Source organism: Peromyscus leucopus, chromosome 13 (assembly GCF_004664715.2).
Source record: "Peromyscus leucopus breed LL Stock chromosome 13, UCI_PerLeu_2.1, whole genome shotgun sequence".
NCBI lineage: Eukaryota > Metazoa > Chordata > Mammalia > Rodentia > Cricetidae > Peromyscus > Peromyscus leucopus.
This window is the reverse complement of record NC_051074.1, coordinates 53,885,150-53,905,381: the sequence shown is the minus strand read 5'-3', so window position 1 is coordinate 53,905,381 and position 20,232 is coordinate 53,885,150. Positions and strand designations below refer to the sequence as shown.

Sequence of the window (20,232 nt, the reverse complement as noted above, 5' to 3'; positions counted from 1 at the left end):
CAAAACATGCCATACTCCACTTCAGATGTTTCTAAAAGATGTGTCTCTAAAGCTACGTGTGTTTGCTGTGTCTAAAAGGGGAAGTGCACTTTGGAGGCCAGGAACATTTTTACATGGAGACCCAGAGCGTACGTGTGGTACCCAAGGCAGAGGATAAAGCGATGGATATATATGTATCAAGCCAGGATGCAGCATTTGCGCAGGTAGGTTTCATTTTAACGTGCCATTCATCTGACTTCCAGCTATGAGATCAAGGTAGGAGATACCAGTTAGACCAAAGTTGAACATCAAGTCACAGAGGCAAAACCGAGCCCCAATTTTTAGCAGCTCCTTCTGTCCTCTACAAAAGTCTATCCACTGCCTCCCGTCTCGCTGGGAAATAAACTGAGGCTACAGGGCATGGCTGCTCCTAGTCTTCATCTTCCTGAAGCCCCTCCCACCTCCAGGGTGTGGTGGGGGGCCCTCTCTCCTCTCCAGTCGGAAGCTTTACATCTGCACTTTTAGCCCCATAGAAACCCACATTTGCCTCTGCTGTGTTCTATGATGTCAATTTCTAATTATTTGCCACCTGTTCAGATCAGCACACAAAAACATGTTTGCCGTGTGTGCGTGGGGGGGGGGGTTGGACACGCATGTGAGCAAGTATGTATGGAGGCCAGGGGTCCACCTCAGACGTTGTCCTCAGGTGCCACCCACCTTGTGTTTTGAGATGGTCTCTCACTGACCTGGAACTTCCCAAGTATTCAAGGCTAGCTGACCAGCAGGCACCAAGGGTCCACCTGGCACTTCTTCCTCAGCGCCGGGACTGTAACTGGACACCAGGTCACCCAGCTTTTTTTACACATGGTTCTGGGGGTTGAAATCTGGTCTGCGTGCTATTGCAGCAAGCACTTTATCCATGGAGCCATCTCCCCAGCGCAAATATGCCCCGTTCTTAAAAATAACCCTCCTGGCTGGGCTATGTTGTGATGAGTTCAAGGCCAAACTCAATCAGTGAGACTTTTGTCTCAAAAAATAAAGTAGGGAGCTGAAGAGATGGCTCATCCTTCAGAATACATGCTGCTCTTCTCCAAGACTCAAGTTTGATTTCCCAGCACCCACACCAGGGAGCTCACAATCACTTGTAACTCCAGCTCCAGAGGATCCCACACCCCTTAGCTCTTCCAACATTTGCACTCACACACACACACACACACACACACACACACACACACACACACACACACTTAAAATAAAATAAAATTAAATTAAAAGTGTTAGTTATCATGCGGCGCTGTTTACCCTGTGAGAAAAGTCACAAAGCACAACAAAACCCACTCTAAGAGTTTATTACGAGAAGGGATGGACAGAAAAGAATGTGCTTAGGCCTACTGAAAGACTGGTACAGGAAGACAGGGGAGAATACATGAGATCCACCTTTTATGGACTCCCCCCCCCACGCATGCGCATATGGACTTACGTAGCTACACCATGCATGCACATAGATTTCACCATCACACTGCGCACAATTATGTGACCACGCAGCGCACGGTTTCCGTAGGCTGTAAGGTCCCCGGAAGTGACTAAGTGTCTTACCAGCACATGCTTGGTTATGGGGGCGTGGCTAGAAAGCTTATCAAAAAATGTCCCCTGATTCACCTGGTGGCTTCACCTGGTGGCTTCACCGCTTCCATCTCTCCCTCTCTTCTGAGACACGCTCTGAAAACAATGGTTTGCACTTCCCTCTTACACTTCAATCCACTCTTTCTGCCACGGCCACCGGCTGCCGCTGTTCCTCAAATCTAAGCCACGCCTTTCTCTCCTGTCCTGCGCATCCTCATTGCCTTCCCCTGCACACCATTTGTTTATTCTCCGTGCACCTTGCTACGGCTTCAAGTCCCTCCTTCTGCTAAATGACTATGATTTTTCAAAATAGAAGTTTACACAGTAAAATATAAGAAGGAAATGAAATGTGCTAAATATGTGTGTTTAGGCAAACACACACATAGCCATGTGTCCCTACAATCTTCGCTTTTATATTCACAGCATAGTCATTCTTGGGAAGTTTAACTGCTACAAGCCACAGGAATATATCATTAGAACTCAGCTGGTTATGGCAAAGTCACTACCTGGAGGGATCAAGGATTTCCTCCAGAGGAAGCCAAATTCCAAGGAGCATTTGGTGTTATTTGGCTTGTTATATATCAGCTGTCTTCTGTTATGAAAATCATGTGTGCCTTCATTTTTTCCCAATTAATTTTTTTCCTAAGAAGGGCTAACAGTGTGGACTGATCACTCTTTGGACATACACGTTCAAGGTATTTAGAGAACAGCCTCAGGAAAGGCTTCCTTTCCCCCAGCCCATCCATTTATCCCCTTTCAGCAGGTATCTCCCTTAGCCACTTTCAAGGGCTAGCAGAAATAACAGTCCAGACCAACACATGCTAGTTGCCTGATTTAAGGTAAATTCCACAAGGAGACACTGCCTAGGTCAGATGGACCTTAAGTAACAGCTTTGTACAATTTAGCTAGGACCCTCTTTTTCTTACAGCCTTACTAACTTTATAGACCTCTAACTCCTTACCTAACCACTTCTAGGAATATTTAGATAACCTTCTGTGCTAACAGCTATGCACAGCCAGAACCCCAGTTCAAGCCTCCCTGTAATTATCATTAGCAGCATCCAGCCAGGTCTATCCCCAGATGGAGGAAAGTACCTTATCAGAGATACCTCTATACTCTCTAAGAACAGACTTAAGCATCCAGATTACCTGTTTGAAAAGGCCTGGCGGATGTGCCGATTAAGCTTAACTCTCTCTTTTTCCAAATCTTACCTCTAGTTCCAGATCTCCCTTTAACGATCACCAGGGGCATCTAGCTGTACACAGGTTGCCTAGCGACCGAGCACACTTTCACTCACCCTGCAGAAAAACAGCAGATAGCTTGGGCAGATAAGGGTCAAAGGGATAAAAAGGCAGTTTTATTTTCAGAGAATTAAGATAGAACTTAGAGGTATGAGGAGATGGAGAGAAAGAGAGGAGTGGAGAACTTGAGGATGGAGAACTGAGAGGGATAAGGAGGATTTCGACCAGAAGGAACGTGTGGACGAGATGGAAGAGCCAGATGGGGAAGTACTAGCTGGGTAAGAATGGGATGAGAAGGACCTAGATGAGGAAGAATTAAGAGGAGAGAATTAAGATAGAACTTAAGAGGGAACAGTAGATAAAGGTAGAGAGAAATCGGACAAGAAAGGAGCTAGGCACGTGAACAGAACTGAGGCTGTGTAGATAGGATGTTATCCCAGAGGAATTGAAGCAAGCGGACGATAGAGCTTGGTGAGCTGAGATTCTATTCCCTGAAAATAGTCCTCGCCGTTAGTAGTTCTCTCTCCTGAGCCCCTGGGATGTATAATATTAAGGCTGGTTCCTCTAATATTTTACAAGATTCAACGTTGATGAACACTGAGTCGTGGCCAAGTTTCCACAAGTGACTCCTTCATGGCTCAAGGCTGCCCTTATCTGCTCTCTCTGCCCCAGTTCTGCTGTCTTTCTGGGCCTCCAGCCTTTCTTAGGCCTGCACAGCTCCCTAGATTGATTCAGGCCCTTCAGAAACAACATAGATTATCCTGAGTCCACAGACACTAACTCTGTTTACCATCAGGCTTGCACAGCCCCGCCCCATCACTCACTACCCAGGATGCATCCCTCCCTTTCCAGCCACGCTCCTCCTTTCTTATGTGAGCTCTTTGTAGCGTGCTGTGCTGGTGGTCATGCTTTTCTACCCATCGAGGCAGGAGCAATTATTCCCTGATGAATGATGTCTGAGTTAAAGAGTAGGAGTCGCCATTCTTTAAAGTCCCCCCACCATGCCGTGGCATGGTCCCCCTGCCTCCCGCCACCTCTCACCCAGCTTCCCTCTGGTCCATTTGCTTCCCCTTCAGATCCATCCCCTGAGTCATAGCAGGCTCAGATTTACCTTCGTGTCACATGGTCCGCTGATCAGCTCTGCAGGCCTGACTTGGAACTGTGTGATATTTCCTTTTGCATAGTGCATGGCTATCTGTCTCTCCTGCCAGTTCGTTTGTAGAAGGTATTAATGCTCGGGCCTAAGAGACCCTGGGTAGGATTATAGAGACCGCCGTACAGCGGGGAATGAGGAGCCCAGGGTGGCTATTTGTAATGCGATCTATCATCCGTTAATTTTGAAAAGCAACAGCAATGTATCCTTTTGGCAGGCATGTTGCAAGCATCCACAGCATTTTCTGCAGTCGGTACTCAAAATAGAAAAATATATCCTTACTGTAGGCAGTGAGAAAATGCTAAGGGAGTTCTTCGGTAAATGAACTTCTTGCTAATCACGTGGGTTCTGTTTCACCCTCTTGGGGGCCTGTGGCCAAATACTCACAGGAAATGGTGGCTTGCACCTTGGGCATCCCGAAGAATAGAATCAACTGCCATGTGAAGAGGGTCGGTGGAGCCTTCGGAGGGAAAGCAAGCAAGCCCGGGCTCCTGGCGGCCGTGGCGGCTGTGGCCGCGCACAAGTGAGTGGATCTGCCAGCCTCTGTGTCTCCTCGGTATCCCAGTTCTTACCTCTCTGGTCCCAACAATTTCAAGAACTTTCTTGGAGACACTCTCAATTCATGCCAAGGGGGAGGGCAGGCCTATTCAGCCTCACTACGCCCCCCCCCCCCCCGCGGTCACTGCACTGGGGACAAGTTGACTCTCCTGTCTTCTGGGGGTGGGCTCTGTCTCACACTCCTGCTGGGTTTTCAGCTCAACCATCAAGGAAATGAGAGTAAGTGAAACAGACATTTTCATTGGTCTACAGTATTCACTGAGACATAGGCAAAAGCCCAGAGAGATGGGAGGTAGGAATGGGGGGGATGTTATCCATGTGGATATTTCACTACTCCTTACGGAAGAAGACACCTGGTAGCACATTAAAATTTTAGTGTGTTTAGAAGGACAAAAAACAGCTGACATCTGCACTTCTTGGAAAAGCTATGTGGCTGGGGACTGCGGCAGGAGACTTGCTTTTCACTGAACCATCTCTTGAAATTTTTAAACTGTTTTAAAAATTTTTTAATTTTTAATAGGTTATCCACATAGGTGTGTGGATAACCTATTAAAAATAAATATTATAGTTACTACTGAGGCACATGGCTAACAAAGAGTTCTGATATAATGATGGAAGGGCCAGACCACAAATCTTGTATCTCTGAGGAAGACCTGATACACTCTCAGATAACTTAGAATCTAGGGAGAGTACCCAGAGTTCCCAAGCCAACACACACACACACACACACACACACCCATATGTACACTCACAATTCTCTCTCACAACACTATGTCCTACAAAAGGACACAATCACGAAGATACGAACCATATGCTCAATGTAGTAATCCTAGCCATACTTAAGCAGACTCTGCTGATAAGAGCTTCAGAACTGGGGTATTCTTCAGTGAACTGTTGAAGGAAGAAGAGGCTGTGTTGGTCTGATGGAGGCATGCCACCAGAGGTCTATGTCATTTTACTATTGTTGCCATTTTACCATTGTATGTGCACGAGGTAAATACGGGCCAGGCACACTGCGGCACACATGTGTGGCACTCCAAGGACTGCCTCACAGACTCTGTTCTTTCCTTCCATCTTCATGTGGATTCAAGGATCAAACCCAGGTTGCCAAACTTGCATGCAACCCCCTTTTCTCACTGAGCCATCTTGCCAGCCCATCCATGATGTCTCCTTAGAAGGTGGCATCTGATGCTCGCCTGGAGGGGTCCTGAGGCATGGACTAAAGTTGGAAATGTCCAGAGAAGACTCTGGAATTCTAACTGCAATCATCTGGATATAACAAAATAAGGCTTAGCCATAGGAACACTCACGAAAACAGAATTAAAACCTAGAAACTTTGTAGGAGAAGAAATAAATGAACATGAATTGGTATTTGAATAAAGAATGCAAGGAATTAAAATATATAATTAGACTTGCATAGTATCTAGACCAGAGATTCTCAACCTGTGGGTCACAACTCTTTCTTAGGGGTCACATATCAGATATCCTGCATATTAGATATTTACATGACGATTCATAACAGTACAAAATAACAGTTTTGAAGTAGCAACAAAAATAATTTTATGGTATGGAAAGTAATTGTATTTCCCCACAGCATGAGGAACTGTTCAAGGGTCTCCTCATTAGGAAGGTTGAGAGCCACTGAACTGGACAGTGGCATCATATAAATGGAGTGTGGCTACAACAGGAAATAATAAAAGATTCACCAAAGTCTCCATCTTCAGAGGGTTTTAAGCTTCCCAAATTACTCTGAAGGGGGAATCTAATTCACGGCTGTTGACCTTTTCTAAAAATTTAGTCAGGTCCGCAGTAGCCATAGGCAGGCTCGACGGTGAATAGAGGTCCTGCAAAGGAACTTCCATGGCCCACAGGCCCCTTCCCAGCCTCCCCATCCATCAGGAAGCAGCAGGAACTCATGGCATCCTCTCTCCTGGGAGTGGCTGCATCCTGGCTCTGTCCTTTCATAGACAGACCAGCAGCTGCTGCTGACGTTCTGCAAACCTGAACTCAAATCTTCAATCTGTTAGAACTGTTTCTCTCACATCTGTTTCTCTCTAGGACTGGCTGCCCAATCCGATTTATTCTAGAGCGTGGGGATGACATGTTGATAACCGGGGGACGTCACCCACTGCTAGGAAAGTACAAGGTGAGTGGGTAGCACAGTTACTGTACACATGCCGCTTCGGAGGCCTGTGGCTTGCAGCTCCAGATCTTCAGTGTGAGCGCTCTGTGAAGTGAGAGATCCCACAGAACCACCGCACTGAGGCTTTGAACGACCTTTTGTTTAAAGTCGGGGATTCTTTTTTTTTTTTTTTTTTTTTTTTTTTTTTTTTTGGTTTTCGAGACAGGGTTTCTCTGTGTAGTTTTGGTGCCTGTCCTGGATCTCGCTCTGTAGCCCAGGCTGGCCTCGAACTCACAGAGATCCGCTTGCCTCTGTCTCCCGAGTGCTGGGATTAAAGGCGTGCACCACCACCGCCCGGCTGAAGTCGGGGATTCTTATCTGAGTGCTTCCTGAAGGATTCCAGAGCCTCTTACTAACAGAGCACAGGTCAAAGCAGGGTGTCTCCGGGCTGCTAATCGCTTAGGCAAACAACTCTAGATAAGAGGTTTTGATAGGCACGAATTGCTTGCCCAAGGTGAAAGTTGCGTAACTATGAGAAGGCTCTGCAAAGCATTGAGCAATGGGTTCACCAGAAGCTGGCTCACCCTGCTGCTTTCGCTAAGCCCCAAATTCATCTTGGAATGACCCCTTTTCTTCGACAGACCCTAGCAAAACAGAACACCAACAGCCCTGGCTGTTCTGAGGGGACAGGGAGCACTCCAAGGAGGGAGGGCTGTATGCATAGGGTGGGTACCTAAGGCAAATCGCAGTGTGTCCGTCCAGTCAGAATCCCTGCCCCTTCTAGCCTCTTGCAGCCTCCGTGGACATTGAATTCCCCTCTCCCTCAGCTGCTGTAACCACCTCAGGCCCAGCAGGAACGCTGGCTGCCTCCCATCTTCAGCTTCACAAATGCCTGATTAGGCAACCCCGATCCAGCCTAGCTAGGATGCTGTTATTACTCAGATTGCTGAAAAAAACTATGCAAGAAGCGAGAAGAACCACTCAATGTTCTGGGGGAAGACGCCAGCGGAAAGTGATGGGGACAGAGCAGAGTCGTCGCCCCCCCCCCCACTCCCCGCTTAGGTTTCTGAGACAGTCTTACTCTGTGCATCTGGACAGCTTGAACTCTGGGGCTGCAAGTGTGAAGCCCCTGTGGGTCAGGTCAGCTAGGGTCAGAGACCAGCCTCGGGAATGTCACCGGGGAATTAGCTAGAAACAGATTCTCAAGTCTACTCAGTCAAACACTCTGAGGTGGGACTCAAGCCTTCCAGATGGTGGTGACAGACTTGAAGTCCTGGAGTGGATGATGGCTTCTTCCCTGTTACCCTGCCTTAGGGTACTGTGGTATCCCAAAGCAAATGGCCGATGCTTGAGTTTGAACCTAGACCCGTCCACTCCCCAGCCCACACTCTTAGCAGTCACAGAACTTCCACTTGCTCTGTTCAAGTGCTCAGGAAATAGTATTTATACCACAAAACTCACAGGGACAAATGTTGGACTCTTCACAGATTGGCTTCATGAACGATGGGACAATCAAGGCAGCAGACGTCCAATTTTACATCAATGGCGGCTGCACACCAGATGATTCTGAGCTGGTAGGTAACTTGGAGAACACCCTGGGTTCCAGTTCTTGGTAACGAGAGATTCAGTGTGAGCCAGGTGTCTTTGAAGGTTAGCGTAGATGGTCTGTTGTGCCCACTGACCTGCACCTCCTTGGCCCTTACTGTAAATTGTAAGGATGACTCAGGATTGCATTCAGATCTCCACCACCTGCTGATGAGTCAGGGAATGGTAAGATGCTCTGACTCTGAGGTACCCTGTCCAGGAGAGTGCCCAAGGCTCTCTTTCCACTCACTGTGCTCTAGGGCCTGGGTGTGACCTTTTGACGAATATCTTAAATTGATCTTCAGAACTTCCCCAGAAGAGAACTGAGTCTTCTAGTCCTCTCCTCCTTCCAGTACCCTCCTCTGGGCAGGGCTGAGGGGCTGTCAGGGGAGACCGTGCTAACACATGGAGAACAGGGCTGTGGGTTTGTCTCAGGCAAATCTCCTCTTTATGCCAAGGAAAACTTCCCTACACCACCCCGCCTCCTCCCTCCTGCTTAGATAAGCTGAGGCCCTACCTAGGCTCCCGTCCAAACCCAGCAGCTTCTGCAGTGTCTCAGGATCCAAAACTCACATGACATGTCTTCCCAGGCCTGTCACAATCTAATCCCTTAACCATAGATATGAGGACACCGCTGGCCTAATTGGCCTGTTCCTCCTTTCTAGGTCTTTCCATCAATTCTGAAGGCACGTCCAGCTGTTTTGTAAAGTAGGACCCCAGAAGTGTGTTGAAACTGGGGGGTAGCATCTCTTCCTCCTCCTTTGGAGAGGAAAAATAATAAGTAAATAAAACCTCTTATTACTTAAGAATTAAAAACAAGCAATGAAATCGTAAAATGAAGTACATGGCCATAGGTGTTGATGGCCAGGGAATGAGGGTGAAATTCCTTTCTGGCTATACCAAGAATGGAGTCAAGAAACAGCCCTCAGAAAGGCTTGTCCTCATCCTCCGGGCAGGGGGTCTAATGTGCTTAGACTTATACCTTGGTACTCTTTTCAGGTGATAGAATACTCTTTGCTCAAACTGGAAAATGCTTATAAGATCCCCAACCTCCGGGTCCGAGGTCGAGTCTGCAAGACCAACTTGCCATCCAACACAGCCTTCCGGGGATTCGGCTTTCCCCAGGGGGCATTTGTAACAGAAACCTGGGTGTCAGCAGTGGCAGCCAAATGCAGTCTGCCACCAGAGAAGGTAAGAGGAACTGACCGTTGTTTCAAGGTCTTTAAATAGTTAAACACTCCGTTTTCAATCCTCGGCACCGTAATGTTTCTTAATCGCTTCATTTGATGATCGGCCAGCTCTGGAATATTCTATGGCTCGTCTCTATTAGGGCTCACTTTCTGGAGATGAAATTTGTGAAATTTGGCATTTCCATCCACCAGGTTCGTGAGTTAAACATGTACAAAACGGTTGATAGGACAATTCACAGGCAAGAATTTGACCCAGCCAATCTGATAAAGTGCTGGGAGACGTGTATGGAAAAGTCTTCCTACGACAACAGGAAAAGCGCTGTGGAGGAATTTAACCAGCAGAGCTTTTGGAAGAAGAGAGGAATCGCCATCATCCCCATGAAGTTCTCAGTTGGATTTCCAAGGACATTTTATAATCAGGTGACTTTCAGAAATGCTTAAAACCAAAAAAGTATTTTCCAAGTGCGTGTAACAAAAGCTCTCTTGATACTAATTCTTAGAACAGTGGTTCTCAACCTTCCTAAAGCTGCCATCCTTTAATACAGTTGCTCGTGGTGTGGCGACCCCCCAACCATAAAACTATTTTCGTTGCTGCTTCATAACCGTAATTTTGCTACTGTGATGAATGGTAATGTAAATAACTGATATGCAGAATATCTGATATGCGACCCCTCCACAGGGGTCGAGACCCACAGGTTGCCAAGCATTGTCTTAGAAGCTTATGGCACCTGTTTGGCAGGTCGTTTCTTTGGCTCTCATGGCTACAGTATTCATAGTTGAGCAACTACTGATAAGAGATCTGCAGTTCTAACTACTTCCTTAAACCCAATCGGTGACACACCTGCGGTGCTCTTAGGTAAGCTCAAAGCACTATGGCTGGAAGCCATCTGGAGCCTCAGTGCCTGCCCTGATCTACCTTAGTGATGCTTAACTCTTGCCAAACGCACTGTCAACAATGCTGGAGTCTGACTCCCCCGAGGGTTCCTCATTCCAGCCTAGACCTAAGCCCTTCTCTGTCCCATCTGCCTCTTCTCCAGCCTAGCGCCGGGCATCGGTGACTAGATGGATGGATGCATAGTTCCATGGGTAGATGAACAGTATACGGGTGGATACATTGTTACATCAATAAGAAAGTGAAAGGGTGTTCATGAGTATTCCAGCATTCTTTATAATCTTCTTGAAACTGAAGTTGCCTGAGGTTTAGAAAAGTGATCTGGGGTTTTGTGGTCACCCCTACCTAGGCAAAGAGGACTGACTCACTGGATCATATATGGAAAACCCAAGACTTCTATCAGTAACCTGTTGTCCTTGTCTGTAGGTTTTTCATAAAGATACATTTCACCCTGGGAGTGTAGAACTAGGCAGAGGCTAACAATGAGTCTTTTCAAATCAATGGCATCCAGCAAAGGCAGAGACCCCAGAAGGCAGAGTTGGTGGAATTATAGAACAATGTTTTATGAGAACTGAGATTTATAGGATTGCATGAGAAGAACGCTGAGAGCAGCTGAGGGTTCTGTACTTGATATTCATGGGCTCCTTGACGACGAGATGAGACTTGAGATACGCTCAGGCTCTGGGAGTCTTGCTCCCTTCCCATGGGTGGCCCCGGGGAGAGAGCAGCCCTGCATTGCAGTGCCTGCAGCTAGGTCACGTGTTTAGAGCAACTCCTCTGCTGTCTTCGCATTCTGCCAATAAGTGTTTTGAAACAGAGCACCACTGAGCTGTTTCCCTGCACCCCAGTTCATAATGGAGAGCAGCCATTGACCTCAGGGAAGACAGTGACTAGTTAGCTGTTCAAAGCCGTATTCCTAGACACAACCCATGTTGTTAACATGCCCATGATTGCTCAGCTCTAATTGGCCCTGTCTCCCAGATAACTTTAGCTGCTCCTCTCAAAACTAAGAGGTTTACCTACCAGGATTCTACTTGCTCAAAATATTCTTTGCTCCACAAATTATGCCCACTTTATGGAATCTGTATTTTAATGAGGGTTTCTAGGAATGGTACTTAAATCTCTACATTTCTCCGGTTTACTAACTCAAATGAGAGTTCTACTCCATTCCACAGGACAAGGAGACTTAAGTATCATTTACCCATAATGCACACTGGCTGCTTAGTATACCTCCTTACAAAAAAAAGTTATAGTATATTTTGATAATTGACATTTTTCTCAATGAAAACTTTCTATTGATCTGTTTGTAACTATATAAAAAGTATGTGCTTACTGCTATTGTAAACAAGTTTAAAAGTTACCAAAAGTTTCAAAAGGAAAAAAAATCACTTGGAAGCCCACCATATAGAGAAAACCACTATTAATTTTTGTTAGTATATTTTTCTATACTTCTGTGTGTGTCTTACTTAGTCAAGGTGTCTATTGCTGTGAAGAGACACCATGACCACAGCAACTCTTATAAAGAAAAACATTTAATTAGGGTGCCTTACAGTTTCAGAGGTTCAGTCCATTATTATGGTGGGGCATGGTCACGTGCAGGCAGACATGGTGCTGGAGAAGGAGCTGAGAGTTCTACATCTTGATCCAAAGGCTGCCGAAGGAGACTGTGTGCCACACTGGGTGTAGCTTAAGCATAGGAGACCTCTAAGCCTGTTCCCACAGTGACACACTTACTCAAACAAGGCTATACCTACTCCAACAAGGCCACACCTCCTAATAGTGCCAATCCCTGTGAGCTTATTACATTCAAACTGCCACATTCCACTCCCTGGCCCCCACAAGCCTGTAACAATCTCACAATGCAAAATGCATTTAGTCCAACTTCAAAAGTCCCCATAGTCTATCACAGTCTCAACAATATTTCAAAGTCCAAAGTTCAAAGTCTCTTCTGAGATTCACACCATCTCTTAACTATAATCTCCTATAAAATCAAAATCAAAAACAGACCACATACTTCCAACATATAATGGCACAGGATATATATTACTGTTCCAAAATGTAGGGAAGGGAGCATAGTGAAGTAATAATGGACCAAAGTAAAACTGAAAACCAGCTGGGCAAATTCCACACTCTGTATCTCCAGGTCTGATGTCAAAATGCCCTTCAGATAGATCTCCAGCTCCTTTCAGCTTTGTTGACTGCAACACACTTCTTTCTCTTGGGCTGGTTCCACTTCCTGTTAGCAGCTCTCCTCAGCAGGTATCCCATGGCTCTGGCATCTCCAACATCTTGGGATCTCCAAGGCAATCAGGCTTCAACTTCATAGCTTCACACAATGACCTCTCTAGGCCACCATTCAAGGACACCCCTGACACATGCCTGGCCTCAACAGCTTTCCTCTTAGTCAGGGAGGCAGTTTCCATAATTCCTTTCTTCTTATCTTGACTCTAAAGTCAGAACCATGTGGCCAGAGCTGCCAAGTTCTGCTGCTTGCTGGGGCTGGAACATGGACCCCTGTTCAGTTACATCTTTACCAGCTTCCGGTTTTTGATGGTTTCCTTCACTGCCTAAGGGTGGCTGTCCTGGAACTCGCTCTGTAGACGAGGCTGGCCTCAAACTCAGAAACCCACCGGCCTCTGACTCTGGGGTGCTAGGATTAAAGGTGTGTACCACCACACCTGACTTTCAGCTTTCCTTTAATCCCTTTCTCAAGTTGGAAGCTTATCTGGGTAGAACCTTGCCCTGAGGTCACCACTCCCTTTATTCCACTTCTTAATCTGTGTAATCTCCTTGAACACAGGACTTGGTGCCATTCCACTTCCTAGTGTTCCTTGTCTCCTCAAATCATACATTATGCATTTTTTCTTTGCCCGGCTTGCTCCTTTTCATTATAAATCTTCATTAGTGTTAACACGAATAACCGTATGGTGGAGTCAATACTAGGCTGTTTTGAGATTTCCTCTGTCAGTGGAATTAATCCAAATCTCTTCACTTTAGCCTCAGGCAGACTCTTTGGACAAAGGCAAAAAACAGCCACATTCTTTACCAAAATATCACAAGAATAATCCCTAGGCCGCATATTAATATTCTTCTGTTTTAAAGCCTCCTGAGCCAGACCCACACAGTTCAAATAACCCTCAGCACCACTGTCTTCCATGCTCTTACTAATATGGCCCATTAAGCATTCCACTGCTTTCCTAATCCAGACTCCGAAAGTCCAAATTGCTCCAAACAAAAGCATGATCTGGCCTATCACACTAATACCCCGGTCCCTGGTACCAACTTCTCTAGTTAGGGTTTCTATTGCTATGAAGAGACATCATGACCACAGCAACTCTTATAAAGGAAAACATTTAATTGTAGTGGCTTACAGTTTCAGAGGTTTAGTCCATTACTATCATGGGTGGGACATGGCAGCATGCAGGTAGATATAGTGCTGGATGGAGAAGGAGCTGAGATTTCTACATCTTGATCTGCAGGCAGCAGAAGGAGTCTCTGTCCACACTGGGTGGAGCTTGAGCATAGGAGACCTGAAAGTGTCCACCCCACAGTGACGCACTTCCTTCAACAAGGCCACACCTCCTAATAGTACCACTCCCTATGAGCTTATGGGGGCCAATTACATTCAAACTACCACAATGTATATCTATGTAAATTGGATATAATAGTGATCACTTTACACATGGTGTGCACAGTTGTAAACAGAGTTGAAAGAGCTTTCCATTTCAGGAAGGTGGGGGATGCTGTCTCCTCTTCATCTCCCCTTTATCTCCAGCCACAACATAACCAATGTTATTAGTTCTGAGCACATGTTTCTACTTAGTTCTTCATGTCCCTCTCCAGGTGCATACAATTGTAAGGAAATATTCACAGAGAGATGCAAGTGTGCTGTGATGTCACGTCTTTGAGTGAGAATGTTCTTCTCACTTTCCGCCTTCTTCCTTACCTGGTGATGATCAACTTGAAACTAACAACATTAAGCTGGGGGGGGGGGTATTGGGAGCTTTAGCAGTAAAAGCTTCTCTGCCTCCCCTGAATGGCCATGTCCCCTCTGAAGCCACCTCAGTCACCTGTTAGTCACCTGCTCTGAGACGATAAAGATAAAACCCCGAGTCTAGTCAACTCGGCATACCTTCTTCAGCACCTCCTGGGTGATTGATGACTTTATCCAGGCCAAGTGCTGTGGCCTGGAGATTTGCTGTTGGAAGGTCTGGGTGTGTGCCTGCACTAGAACGTGGAATGGCAGTGTGGCCTTGGCAGCCTCGGGCTCTCATTATCGTCCTCATCTGTGAAATGGAAGTGGTATAATATCGGTCATGTCTGTCCTGAGGCAGCTGACAGTCTTAGGGCAGAGAATATGGCAGGGCAAAACTGCTTCCTGCCCAAGGGCAGTAAGCCCATGGATGAGACACTGCCACATGCACACAGGTAGCACCGATTCACTCCGTCAATGCACAGCACCCTCTCTCCTCTGGCTCATGAAAACTGGGTAAATCCCACCAAATAATAATGGCTAGGCCAACAGATGTGGAGCAGACCTGAAACACTGTCAGGTCAAAATAAGTCTTCGGGAAGTTGTTCCAAGTCCCCGGGGCCAGAGGATGGGGTGGGGTTTCGGGGTGGGGTGAGTCCTACAAGAACATACATCAATATGCTAAATGGGAGCTGGAGAGATGGCTCAGTGGCCCTGGGTCTGGTTCTCACTCCTGTCTATAAGTCAAGGGAGTTACAGAGGACCCAATACACTTTTCTGGCTCCCTTGGACACCAGGCATGTACATGGGACATGTGCATACAGGCAAGCCTCACATGCACATAAAATAAAGACAAATAGTATTTTCAGAGACTATGCTAAATGTGCTAATAAAAATAACTATATGCTGTGATACTTTTGCACTAAGGTAAACCACATTCACTGCTAGAAACTTTTTAAAACAACCTCATTGAGATATAATTTATATGCCATAAAATTTAACCCTTTACTGTGTACAATTCAGCCAGGCACACCTAGGTTTTTAAGCAGGAGGACTGTAAAATCAAAGCCAGCATAGGCTATATAGCAAGATTCTCTCTCAACAACAAAGAGAAAGAAAGGAAAGTGTATAACATAGTTTGTAATCTTGTCACAGAATAAAGCAGTCGTTACCACAGTCTAAATTTCAAACATTTCATAGTCTCTCCCCTCACACATCATCCTCATTATAGCTGATGGAAATTTACCTGATAAGCCTTTTCAAAATAGTGTTTGTGGGGGCTGGAGAGATGGCTCAGCAGTTAAGAGCACTGGCTGCCTTTCCAGAGGACTCAGGTTCAAGACCCAGCACCCACATGGAGGCTCAGAACCATCTGTAACTATTTCCAGGGGATCCAACACCCTCTTCTGGTCTCCACACATGCACAGACATATATGCAAGCAAAACATCCATTCATATAAAATAATAAATAATACATTTATAAACTGTGTTTGTTGACATATATATGCCAGGATGTTCACAATCTAAAGATATGTACAAAAAAAAAGTGAACAACAAAAATGTATGCAAAATAGTCCTCATTTGGAAACTTTTAAAATAAAAAGGTGTAGTCCATATAATTAATGGAATATTCTACAGATATTAAAATAAGTGAAGTGGTTCTAAATATGCGACATAGAACAAAAGTCCAAGATGAAAGGAAAAGGATCATCTCAGGACGCCAAGATCACATTCTCAGCACAAAGGAGATTTATTTGTCCCAGAGGGAAAGAGGACAGGGAATAAGAGACAAAGACAGGGAGAAGGGGAAGGGAACAAGGGACAGGGGACAGGGGTATTTGTCCCATAGGACAAAGGACTGCCTCTGGATGGAGAGGAGACAGATGTGGCACTTAGGAAAATGGTAGTTTATAAAGCTACAAGGGGAAACCCCGTGTTAGGACGAGGTGTTCAATTTTAATTGAGCATGTTAATTAGATGAGCCAAAGGGGGCTTTTGATAGCTGGACCTTGGTGGTCAGCCTCAGGAGGAAGAAGTGACCATAAGGGACTAGACCTTGGGGGCAGCTTTAGGGATGTAATCTAACAGTTTTTAGCAAGGCAGAGGGAATGGGGGAGGGCAAGGCCTGCCAGAGCCATGCTCGCCATGCTCACGAGCTGACCAGAGTCCCTTCACAAGATAGATTATAGTTAATAAAAATAATTATAAATAATCAAAAGCAGAGCAGTTTATACTATTATGCCATTTGTAAAAGTCATACCACCAAATGAGGACACATTCCTAAACCCTCTGAAAGCTGTGACTGGGAGCTGATGATTGGCCCCCTGGAGCAAGAGGAAAGAGCGTGTTCTCTATCTTGTACCTTTTGAAGATGTTTGCTTTGAAACATGGGCATGCTTTTGTGATTTCGCTCCTGTCAAACCGTTAAAGCCAGGTGTGAAAGATCATCGCAATCCCCATCCATTTATTACATAAAGTCCTCATTGGCTTCTGGGACCACACGCTCTGCTCAAGCGTGAGCGTGTCTGCAGTAATGTGTGCAGTAATTCACACGAAGTGACATTTCAAAAGACACCATTAACCTCACCTCATCGGGTGACAGGGAGCTGAGTCTCCACCAGCCACATTGGAATTCGGCACAGACAATGAGAACAGATTTCCAATTTCATTTCCAGGCTGCCGCTTTGGTCCAGATCTACACGGATGGGTCTGTACTGGTTGCTCATGGTGGTGCTGAACTGGGACAAGGCATTAACACCAAAATGATGCAGGTGAGAGAGGTTGTTTCAGTATTGCCTTAGAGAGAGCTCATAAAACAGCCCTGGACGCTGTGCTGGGCCACATTTGGACTTTGTGATACAATGGCCAAGAGCCCTGCAGTGTCCTAGTTGTTCTTTGTGGACCAGCTGGAAGTACGCCAGCTGGGATGTGGAAAGAGTGACAGTGATATCACTAAACCCAGCTTCCAAAGGGGTCAGCGGCTCCAGACCCCTGACTGCAGCAGCTTACATTCCCGTGGCTTCTAAGCTTGGGCTCTGGGCAGCCCGCTCTCCCAGGCAACTCCTATGCATACTTAACACACCAAGTTCAGGCCCCCTGATCCCAGAAAACGTGCTCCTTCCTCAGAGACAAGTCCATTTACTTGTGGTCATTTTGTAAAAGGGAAACCCATGGCTGTGGTGGGGGGCTCCCCTCTAGCCCATGGACTCCTGCTGTGAGTAGCCGACCTGACCTCTCGGAGGCAGCGGAAGGATGGAGGACCTGGGTTTTGTCTTTGCAGGAACCTGTCTCCCCAGCAAAGTCTGCCACCTGGCACTGGGGAGATTGGCCCAGCTCCTGGCATAGGACAGGTTTAGAGCAGAGAGAGGCCCTTGCTGATTTAAAGACCTTTGAGGTCTTTATAAGTTTTAATTTGTGCATACTGTTCAAAACATCTTTCTCACTTTTCCGAACAGAATTAAGAAAATCACAAAACTTTCTGAAAGGGTCCAGTCATTTTCCCGGTTCCGGTTTGGACTGGTCCATTCTGTCTCTCCCTCTGGACAGGTGGCCAGCCGTGAGTTACAGATCCCGATGTCTTACATACACCTGGACGAAATGAACACTGTCACCGTCCCCAACACGATTGCCACCGGAGGCTCCACCGGAGCCGATGTCAACGGGAGAGCTGTGCAGGTGATGAGCTCCCTGACTCCCAGCCTCCTCCTGCTCCCCACGCCCTTTCCCAGAGGACCCAGTGTCTCGGGACTCTCTTAAGAACGTTCCCATCCCACCCAATGTAAACACAGGGAGTTGTGGTACAGTTTCAGGAGACTTGGACTGCAAGTACTCAGCCCCACGGGTGGGCAGAACATCACGGTAGTGAGAATTCACCATAGGGGAGGTTCTTCACCTCACAGGAGTGACAAGACAGGGGGCCAGGTGCCAGGTATAACTTTCAAAATCACATGTCGGGGCGGGGGGGTCACCTCCGGAAGCTTTCCACACCCCCCACAATAACACCACCAACTGGGGCCTGAACATGAACCACTAGGGGTTATTTCGTATTCAAACTATAACATTTGCAAAATGTCTCCTGATGCTTTTTCCCAGAAGTTTCTGGAAGGAAGGAGGCAGAGTGCCAACTCTTGGTGTGTCTCTGTCCTACCCAAAATAGGGCTCCAGAGCATTATCTAGCACCATGAATTCTATATTTGCTTAATGTATTTCAAGAACACCCTAAGACACGAGTGTCACAAAGGCAAGCGACAAAGACCTCTTTGGCTGACGCATCATTTGGAGTACACGACAGAACATGGCCCAGTGTTCCCAGGCTGCTGTGGGAGGGCATCCCTGGAGGGCGCAGGGGCTCAGGGAGACACCTCAAATGAGATTGCAGTGTCTTGTGTCAGAGCAAGAGGGTTGACTCCTCCAACACTTCAAATGTAAATCAACTCCATCCCTCCACCCTCATTTCACCTTCCACACAGAGGAAAACCAAGTTCCAACATGCTAGTGAACCCCCCCACAAACACACACACACGAGAACAAAGACCACCACAGACTTCCCTCTAGGTAGGACAGAGCAGCCTATTAAGATAACAGCCCTGTTGTCTGAAAGAGGACAAGTGTGACCCTGAAAGGAGACAGAATTTGATACCCATGACTTTGTAGCTACTTGACTCAAAGTTCCGGTCCTTCTGGACTAAAGCAACTGAGATAACAGCTACTATTATGGCAACCTAATATGAAGCAGCCCTGGCAGCTGTCGGTTAGAATATCGGCGGTGTTATCCAAGCCAAGGCACTTTGGAGGTCAAAGGGAGTCCATGATAGCAATACAAGCTGGCAAGCTGGCGTGGGACTTGGCCTGGGGAAAAGGGAAGGATATGGTCCACCCATTACTAATATCTTCAGGTCATAGATGAGGTCCCTAAGGCATGGAAAGTAAAAGACACTCAGACTCTGGACACATTTGACTGCACACCACGTCATCTTTCTGTGTGACCTCATGAAGTACTGGATCTAGGAAGCGCATTCGTGTTCATTTTCCTGGGTAGTGGTTTGCTGGATATTTGGCAAATCCCAAATGAAATGTTGACACAGAAGCAAACTGAAACCTAGTTGGTGCGGCTAAACTGAGAAGAAGGGGTTTGCATTTTGCCTGGTGTCCCTCTGAGCCCCCTCTCATCTTCTGTGGTGGCTCCCCAAACTCCAACTCAGCATCAGTACCACAGGGATGGGCCAGGGCCTGACCCTAGCCCAGATGTGGGGACAAACCCCACGAAACGTCTGAGGAAGGAAGGTAGCCATGGCAGTTGCTGGGGGAGAGGTGGGTCGTGTTCGGAAGGCGTTGCCTTTAGTTCTCAGTTGCTCAGCTGTCCTCTCCAACCTGCAGAATGCCTGCCAGATCCTCAGGAAGCGCCTGGAACCCATCATCAGCCAGAACCCTAATGGTACCTGGGAAGAGTGGGTGAGTTCCCGGGGTGACTGCATCCTGCAGGGAGGGCCTCTCGAGGCCACTGGGTAGAAACACCTGTTCTGTGTTACACTGGGGCCTGCCGGGTCCCTTCTCCCCTGGGCAGCCTGGGGCAGGGGATAAATAGCCCCAGTTGTCCAGGAACACACACCACCCGGCCTGCTTGTTAAAGTGCAGCTTCTTATTCGGCGAGCTCCGATGGAACTCAGAGTCTGCACTTCCGCCAACTCCGTGGCAGCCCCCATGCTGCTGGTCCATGCTTCAAGCAAAAGAGTAAAGGATAGATACAGATCTGAATCACACCTTGGGACATCTTACTGGATGGACACCTCGGTTCACTTGCAGACGTAGCCCAGAGGTGGCAGGAGTTATTCTTTTTTTTTTATGTTAAATGACTTTATTTAAGTAGTACAGCCTCACACTAAGCATGTATTTTTTTTTTTGTTTTATTATTAATTTT

At 46.7% G+C, this 20,232-nt stretch overlaps 1 protein-coding gene across 2 annotated transcripts in view; it reads left to right on the top strand.

Annotated features, from left to right (window-relative positions):
- The window catches only part of LOC114704606 (aldehyde oxidase 3), a 94,090-nt gene that overhangs the window by 50,099 nt on the left and 23,759 nt on the right, over nt 1-20,232 (top strand). For both annotated transcript variants that reach the window (XM_028885935.2, XM_037210396.1), the window contains 9 exons: nt 79-203; nt 4,386-4,519; nt 6,613-6,700; nt 8,164-8,250; nt 9,260-9,451; nt 9,643-9,870; nt 16,991-17,086; nt 17,862-17,990; nt 19,692-19,766. In XM_028885935.2, coding sequence (XP_028741768.1) covers nt 79-203; nt 4,386-4,519; nt 6,613-6,700; nt 8,164-8,250; nt 9,260-9,451; nt 9,643-9,870; nt 16,991-17,086; nt 17,862-17,990; nt 19,692-19,766 — 1,154 coding nt within the window. The remainder of the gene's footprint in view (nt 1-78; nt 204-4,385; nt 4,520-6,612; nt 6,701-8,163; nt 8,251-9,259; nt 9,452-9,642; nt 9,871-16,990; nt 17,087-17,861; nt 17,991-19,691; nt 19,767-20,232) is intronic.